A 7,994-nucleotide genomic window follows, 5' to 3' on the forward strand; every position below is an offset into this window, starting at 1 on the left:
AGGTTTGCTTTGCCTGGCGGTGGGGTGCGGCACGCTGAAATTATCCGGCACTGCTTGATCCGAAATTGGGCTGTCGGGGCTGGGGGCACCCGCGTTTGCATTGCTTCGGAAGCAGTAGGACCCCAGGTTTGCTTTGCACTCCAGAGGGGAGGGAGGTAAGGGACCTGGCTTCGCTTTATTCCAGAAAGAGAGAACCTCAGATAGCCCGCATCTTCTGGGTCGCAGTCACGTCACCTTGAAAAATTCTTAATCCCCTTGACACGAGTGAGGTATTTGGCCAGTAAAGTTTGGGTGGGGGCGGGGAAGGGTCGCAGGAAGAACAGGAAGAAACCCTTTGAAGGGAAGGGCCACCTGGTCCCCAATTGCACTGAATGATTAATTAAGTTAATATTGAACCGTGGTGGAAACTGGCTTCATTACGCCCTCAGTTAACTACTACTTTACGTTGCATTGCACAAGCTGAGTGTACTTCCAGGTATTAGTTGAACAGATTGTAAGCCTATCCTTAATTTAGCATGATGCACATTCCCTAGTTTTGCATTGCACCGGGGATGACACTTTAATTATTTTTTTCAAGGCCAACTTGTTGTCCCCCGAAGTTTGTATTATTCATTTTATGTTTTCATTGCCCCGGCTGAGTGCCTTCCAAATTTGGATTACACCGAGAATGTACCTCTAGATTTAAATTACACAAGAATTGTACCCCGAGTTTACATAAAAACATCTCTCAGATTTTTAATTGCACAAGTGTAGAAAGGGCTATGTATTCCCTGACTTTAGTAGGGGGTCCATAGGGGAAAACCCCTCCCCCCATGTTGCCCTGCTTCCAGCTGCTTCGCATGGGGGTTGGGAGGGGTGGAGACCTCTACACTTTTCACCCCCCAACTGGGGCTGGCTGCACCTACCACTTGGGCCTCAGAGCTGATTTGTGTGATGTGGCTCTTCGGCCTCAGTGTGAGCCTATCCTCATCTCCCCCGTCCATGCCAAGCTGCATGCTGAAGGCCACGGTGACGACTGGAGAGTCAGCCTGGAAGACTGCAGTAGCTATGGTGAGCCTAGAAATGGCTGGCCCCGTTTTTTAGGCAGAATAGGTATGGTATGATTGAAGAAGTACCACAGGACCCTGGCCTAACCAAAAATAGCTCCCCTTTTGTTTGTTATTACCATTAAAATTCTTCTTCCTTTGGTTTTCTCCAAAAGGCACCTGCTTTTTGTTAGGGTAATGTAAGTATAGGATATGTGTTTATATGTACATGAGCATGTGTGTGTGTGTGTATCTCATGAGGATGGAAGCATTATCAGAGTAGATTAGTTAAATTGTGAGATTAGTTCCATATTAATAGTATTGTTATTACAAAATTATTTCATTTAACCTATGTCATCTGATCTTTACATTAATTATGTAAGAGAGGTAGTTAGAAGCAGGTATTATCCCCATTTTACAAAGTCCTGAGACTCAGGTTAAGTGACAATTCATGTTTCTGTGCCATTTTAAGGTTGTTTAATCCTGTGACATATAGTGTATTATTGGAAGTCTTACTAGGTAAGGGTATTGTTATTCCCCATATACAAAGGAAGAAACTGGGTACTAACTGTATTTTGCCCAGGATCGAATAACTAGTAAATGTCGAAGTGGAACTAGAGCTCACTCTTCAGACTCTGTTTTAGCAGATTATTGAGCTTTCACACCTTGGAAAGCAGAAAACAGGGCCTGTGGGGCACTGGACATAAGATAAAGATATTATTGTGGAACAAAGGGGAAAGGGGAAATTCAGTTGTAGAAGAGACAGAAAAAGGAAAGGAAGCAAATGAGAAGTGAGGGGCAGCTAGGTAGAATTGTGGATATAGACCCAGGAAGACCTAGGTTCTAATCTGGTTTCAGACATTTCCTAGCTGTGTGATCCTGGGTAAATTATTTAACCCCAATTGCCTAGCTTTTGCTGCTCTTCTATTTTAGATTTGATACTAAGGCAGAAAATAAGGTTTGTTTAATTTTTTTGATGAATATGAGGGCTTTTTAAGATGACATCTTCAAGATGGATGTGCTCCCTCCAATTATACATAGTAATCTAAGTTCCCAAAACCTTAGGGTTTTTCTTTGCTACTCTGACCAGACCATGTTGTTCAGCTTTCAGTGGTTTCCAACTCTCTGTGACCCCATGGACTTCTCCATGGGGTTTTCTTGGTAGAAATACTGGAATGATTTGCCATTTCTTTCTCCATTGTATTTAGGCAAACAGGTTAAGTGACTTACCCAGGATCACATAGCTAGGAAGTGTCTGAGGCTGGATTTGAATTTGCGGCTTCCTGTTTCTAATCCCTAACCACTGAGCCACCTAGCTTTCCATAAGATTTCTTTTGACTTAAAAAGGCTTTTCAGTGTTTGACCCAAAGGAAATAAAGGAGGTATTTCTGTGCCTCAAAAGTCTGGGAGAAGCCCTAAGGTCCATATTGGTGGGAGAAAAGAATTAGTCCCCAAATCAAGACTATCCCAACAAGTCTGGGCTTCTAACTAGCCAGATTGGTTTCATATTGTCAGTGAAGAGTGAGTCTTTTCAGAGTATGATTTAAAAAGGACTGAGGGTAAAGTAAGGTGGCCAGGCCTGGAATCAGGAGGTCCTGGATTCAAACCTGGACTAGGACACTTCCTACCTGTGCAAACCTGGACAAATCACTTAACTCCATTTGCACAGCCCTTGCCCTTCTGTCTTAAGAGTTGTTACTTGGACAGAAAGTAAGGATTTGGAGGGCTGGAAGGAAAGACCGAAGAAGCATTCTTAACTCTTTCCATTCTGTGCCAACTTTGATAGGAAACCCCCAGGAATGGTGAGCAGGAGAGGATTAGGGGAACCAATCCTTCCAATTCATCAGGGGCCAGCCAAAATAGGAAACTGGTGGTGGTGGGGGGGGGGGGTAAAATAAATGAAAATTTAAATTTAAAAAAAAAAGGGATAGGGAACTAGGAAGAAATGCATCCTGAAGGCCTGTGAACTCATTGCTTGATAAAGTCAAGATCCAGATTCAAATTCCATCTTGTTTCTTACTTGCTTTGTTATGGAACCCTCAACAAGCCCTTTACCTTTTTTTTTTTTTTTTTTTTAAACCCTTGTACTTCGGTGTATTGTCTCATAGGTGGAAGAGTGGTAAGGGTGGGCAATGGGGGTCAAGTGACTTGCCCAGGGTCACACTGCTGGGAAGTGGCTGAGGCCGGGTTTGAACCTAGGACCTCCTGTCTCTAGGCCTGACTCTCACTCCACTGAGCTACCCAGCTGCCCCCAAGCTCTTTACCTTTAACAGTTTATAAAGCAACAGTCCTTGTCTTCAGAGAGCTTAAGGTTATAATCTGGGTGAGGCTAATGTGTTTCCCTAACCCTCTTGATTTCTAGGAAATCTGGCTATTCTACATGATTTTTTGACTGTTATCTTTGTCTTGTTTCTCTGCCTTCCCTTCATCTGTTTCTCCCTCCTCTCTGTTTCCATCTGTCTCTATTTCCCTCCACTACTTGCAGGTACCTTGGTCAACAATATCAGGCTCCCCAGGGGTCACCAGCTGGAACTGAGTGACGGTGACCTCCTAACCTTTGGCCCCAAGGGGCCGGTGGGGGCCAGCCCTCCTGAATTCTACTTCATGTTCCAGCGTGTCCGAGTACGCCCCCAGGACTTTGCTGCTATCACTATCCCTAGAGTTGGGGGGGAATCAGGAGGCGGAGGTGGCTTTTGGCCTATGCTGCCCCCTCTTGGGGCCCCTCAGCGTCCCCTCAGCACCCTCTCCCCTGCTCCCAAGGCTACTCTGATTCTCAGCTCTATTGGCAGCCTCAGCAAACTCCAACCTCAGCCCCTCACCTTCTCCAGGGTCGGAGGTGGAGGTCAGGGCCTGACCCTTCCTGTGGCCCTTAGGGAGGCAGGGGCAGCTCTTCCTACCCCACCTCCAGCCCCTCGGAACCGCCGGAAGTCAGCACACAAGGTGCTGGCTGAGCTGGAAGATGAGGGGGAAGCTGAAGAGAGCCCTCCCAGATTTCAGGCCGAGAGCAGGAAGAAGCCTCGAGGAATGAAGACTCCAGTCACTCCCAGTGGGTAAGTGGGGAGACCCTCCCTGCTAATTCAGAGAAAACCTAGGGCTGGCCCCCTCTTCCTCTACATCTCTGTTCTCTGGAACCTATACGCATACATAAACAAGACAACTCCAGCCCAAATAAGCCATTTCACCATTCGATTCTGTGGATTGCTAAGATTCTATGTTCTATGAGAGGAAGAAACAGAAGCTTGGTAGGTACCATAAGGAAAAGTATTGCAGTGAGGGGCAGCTAGGTAGCAGAGAGCCAAGCCAGGAGACAAGAAGTCCTGGGTTCAAATGTGACCTCAGATACTTTCTAGCTGTGTGAAACTGGGCAAGTCAATTAACCCTCATTGCCTAGCCCTTACCATTCTTCTTCTGTCTTAGAACTGATACTGAGACAGAAAGTAATGGTTTTAAAAAACAAAAATTGGGAGGGAAGAATGGAAGGAGACAATATGGATCAAATAACTTCAGAAAATTTATGTGGAAATTTGTTATTAAAGAAAATAAATTTAATTTAAAAAATATTGGGGGAATAAGAAAGATGATAAGGAAGAGAAGAATGGTGGACATGGGAAAGAAAGAGTATATAGTACTTGAAGATTTATAAAACATTTACTGAGGTAGAAGATAGAAGTAACAAGGATTCTTCCTATTTTACAGGTGAGGAAACTAAACCTCAGGTTAAATGATAGACTGTGTATCTTTTTCATAGGGAGGTAGTGTGGTCCTGTGGCAAGAACATTAAATGCAGAGTCAGAAAACCTGAGTTTGAATTCTACCTTTGCCACTTGCTACCGGTATCACCCTGGGCAAGTCACAGCCTGTCTGGGCATCATTTTCCCCCTATGAAAGATGAGGGAGTTTGGTGCCTTTACAAATTCAAAATCTTTGATCCTAGGATTTGCCTTTGGTCATACAACTAATAAGTATCAGTTAGAATATTTAAAACTCTACCTTCCATTTTAGAATCAGTCAATACTGTGTATTGGTTCCAAGAAGAGCGGTTGGGGCTAAGCAATGGGGGGGTCACATAGTTTGAATGTGTCTGAGGTCAGATTTGGAATTCTTTTTTTCTTTCTTTTTTTCAAACCTTACAATATTGCGTATTGACACCAAGCAGCAAGGGCTAGGCAATGGGGGTTAAGTGACTTACCCAGGCTCACACAGCCAAGAAGTATCTGAGGCTAGATTTGACCCCTCTAGGCCTGCCTCTCTCCACTGAGCCACCCAGCTGCCCCCATCCCAGACCTCTTGCCTGCCAAGTTCAGTATTCTTTTTATCATACCACACTATACCCTACTCAAAAATGGGGTGCGGGGAAGAGAAGAGCAGAAGGGATCCTTCAGATACTTCCTATTGTCTACTACTAGCTTATTTCCAAGGATAGGAGCGTACTTCTGTCTTCCCTCATCCAGGATTTTCAGTGACTTGGATCTCCCTTTCTTTCTACTGAATTCCCTTTCAGAAAGCGCCGAGGCCGTCCCCGGAAGTACCTGCCGCCTCGGACTGTAGCTCCCCCTCCGGCTGGGGGAGGGGAGCCCTGTGCAGCCCCCAGCTGCACCCCACCCCAGGAAGAGACAGTGGCCTGGGTCCAGTGCGATGGTTGTGATGCGTGGTTCCACGTGGCCTGTGCGGGATGCAGTTACCGGGCTGCCCGAGAGGCTGACTACCGCTGCTCTAGTTGCCAGCCCTAAGGTGATGGAAATCATTTAAGAAAGATCATGGCAACTCACTGCCTCTCCATGGAAATGGGACCCAAATGCCAGGGGTTGGATATGGTAGGGATGAAAGGGATTCTGAAAGAATACTCTCTCCTTCCCTCCCCAGGAAGAAAGGCTTCTTAGCAAGGCCCCCAGAGTAACACCAAGAAAAGGGCCTTTTCGCTGTGGCTGATGTCTCCAGGAGTGTCCACTTCCTAGAGAATATGAAACTGATTCAGGGTCCTGTTACCCCAGATGCCATGTGCTTGGGACCAGAGAGTTACCCAACTCTGGAAGTCAAGACTGTGTCAAATGAATGGCTTCAGGAACCCTACAGTTGGACGAGAAAGATTACAGAGTTCCATTTTGTAGTACTTTCCTGGGGGAATCTGGAAAACTTCAGGTTTGGCCGTGAGAGGGCAGGGAAAGGGGAGGGGGGAGGGTGAAATGGTTCCAGAATGACCCTGATTCCTCAAACCTGCCCACTTACAGCATAACAGCCTTCCCCAAAGCTCCACTTGCAATTATATCCAGTTCTCCAATCTTTGGTCTTTTCTCATCTCCCCATCTTTCCCATTCTTGCTTTCTAAATAAAGAACCGGCTGCTAAATTGTTCCACTGTTGTTTTGTTTCCTTATTAGCACCATAGATTTCACTCACACTCGTCATCACATCTCACTCTCACATTGGTGTATGTTGGCTTAAATTTGGCTCTGGGGGTGGAACCTATAATCCCAGCCTGAAAAGGTGGATGGGATATTTTTCAAAGGAAAAAAAGAATGCTGAATTCAAATTAGAATGGAAAGCTAATCCAATAAACTTCACTGAAAGACTTGTCAGCACTTGGTGATGGATTAAAATGGTTTGAAAAACAGTGACCAATGTGGAAATATGTTTTGTATGACAATTCATGTATAACCCGGATCAAATTGCTTACCACCTCTGAGAGGGGAGTAGGAAGGGAGGGAAGGAGACAATTTGAATTTTGTAATTTCAGAAAACATATTGAAAATTACTACATTTAACTGGGAAAATAAAATATTCCTGAATAAAACATGGTGCCCAAAACAAGGTAGGCACTAAGTAAAAAATTAAAAAGTGGTTTGAAAAGGAGGAAGGAGTCAATCTTTTAACATACCTTTTTCTCTTCCTTACAATCCTGGAAGCTGTTTTATTTTTTTAAATCCTTACCTTCTGTCTCAGAAAAAAATGACTATGCATTGGTTCCAAGACAGAAGAGTGGTAAGGGTTAGACAATGGAGGTTAAATGACCTGCCCAGGGTCACACAGCTAGGAAGTGTCCGAGGCCAGATTTGAACCTAGGACCTCCCATCTCTAGGCCTGGCTCTCAATCCACTGAGCAACCCAGCTGTCCCCAAACCCTGTTTTTGATCTTCACCACAACCTCCAATCCCTCCACTCTTTCAAGCCATCATTTCTTCATTGCTTAGGTTCTAAGCTTGACCCCTTGGTGAAGCAGTTCAACTCTACACTGTCCTCTTGGGTCCCTTGTTCCCTTATTCTGCAGTTGATCTTGCCCTATGAAGCTTCTGCCTTTTATTTACTCCTACCTCCTACTTCCTTTGCTCATGTTGCTGAAAAAAAAAAGTTGGAGAATATCATAAAACCGTGTTGCCTGGGCCCACTACAAATCTTAGTTACATGATTTCAGCTAGCCCTTACTATGACAAGATGTCCTTTTACACCTCCCTTTTCAAGTGATGATCCCACTCCACACAGTGATTTAAACTTTCTGTTGCTCCTCCACATCTCACCCTCTTAACTGAGAATCTTGCCTTATCTCACTTAAAATAATTAAGGCCGGAGTTCCAGTAAGATGTGGAGGCGTAGATGGAGCGAATCTTAAAACCTCCTCACCCTTATGCACCGAGATAGAAAGCAATGTGCTTCGAGAAGAAAGAGGACCGAATCTAAGAACGGGACAGAGCAGGGGGAACCCTACTGCAGCACAACTAAAGAGGTACGCCAAGAAAAAGGCTTCAATACTTGAACTGTCAGGACTGAGGGCGTAGAAGGGGAATCCCAGGATCCCAAAACGCCTCCCCCACATGCTGTGCAGAGTCTCCAGCTGCCCGGGGAAATCTCAGGGCTGGTGGGTGCACCGGTTGGGAGAGAGGGCCTTGCTGGCATAGGACTCAGGGAGTCAAACACAGACACTGGAGAGGTGACTGGAGGAGAAAACCAGAGAAACACAGCAAAAACGCCCAGAAGA

The 7,994-nt window shown here is 45.4% G+C and overlaps 1 protein-coding gene across 2 annotated transcripts; it reads left to right on the top strand.

Moving 5' to 3' along the window:
* Positions 1-418: 418 nt before the first annotated feature.
* Positions 419-5,963, top strand: TCF19 (transcription factor 19). 2 transcript variants are annotated; one of them, XM_044673696.1, is made up of 4 exons: positions 419-1,050; positions 3,511-4,075; positions 5,527-5,756; positions 5,889-5,963. In XM_044673696.1, the coding sequence occupies exons 1-3, from the start codon at positions 813-815 to the stop codon at positions 5,753-5,755; spliced, it is 1,032 nt and encodes a 343-aa protein (XP_044529631.1). In that variant the 5' UTR covers positions 419-812; the 3' UTR covers position 5,756; positions 5,889-5,963. The 2 variants fall into 2 exon arrangements, with proteins under 2 accessions (XP_044529631.1, XP_044529632.1); XM_044673697.1 differs by lacking the exon at positions 5,889-5,963 and having other exon boundaries at positions 5,527-5,757.
* Positions 5,964-7,994: the final 2,031 nt, after the last annotated feature.

This window comes from Gracilinanus agilis, chromosome 4 (genome assembly GCF_016433145.1).
Source record: "Gracilinanus agilis isolate LMUSP501 chromosome 4, AgileGrace, whole genome shotgun sequence".
Classification (NCBI taxonomy): domain Eukaryota; kingdom Metazoa; phylum Chordata; class Mammalia; order Didelphimorphia; family Didelphidae; genus Gracilinanus; species Gracilinanus agilis.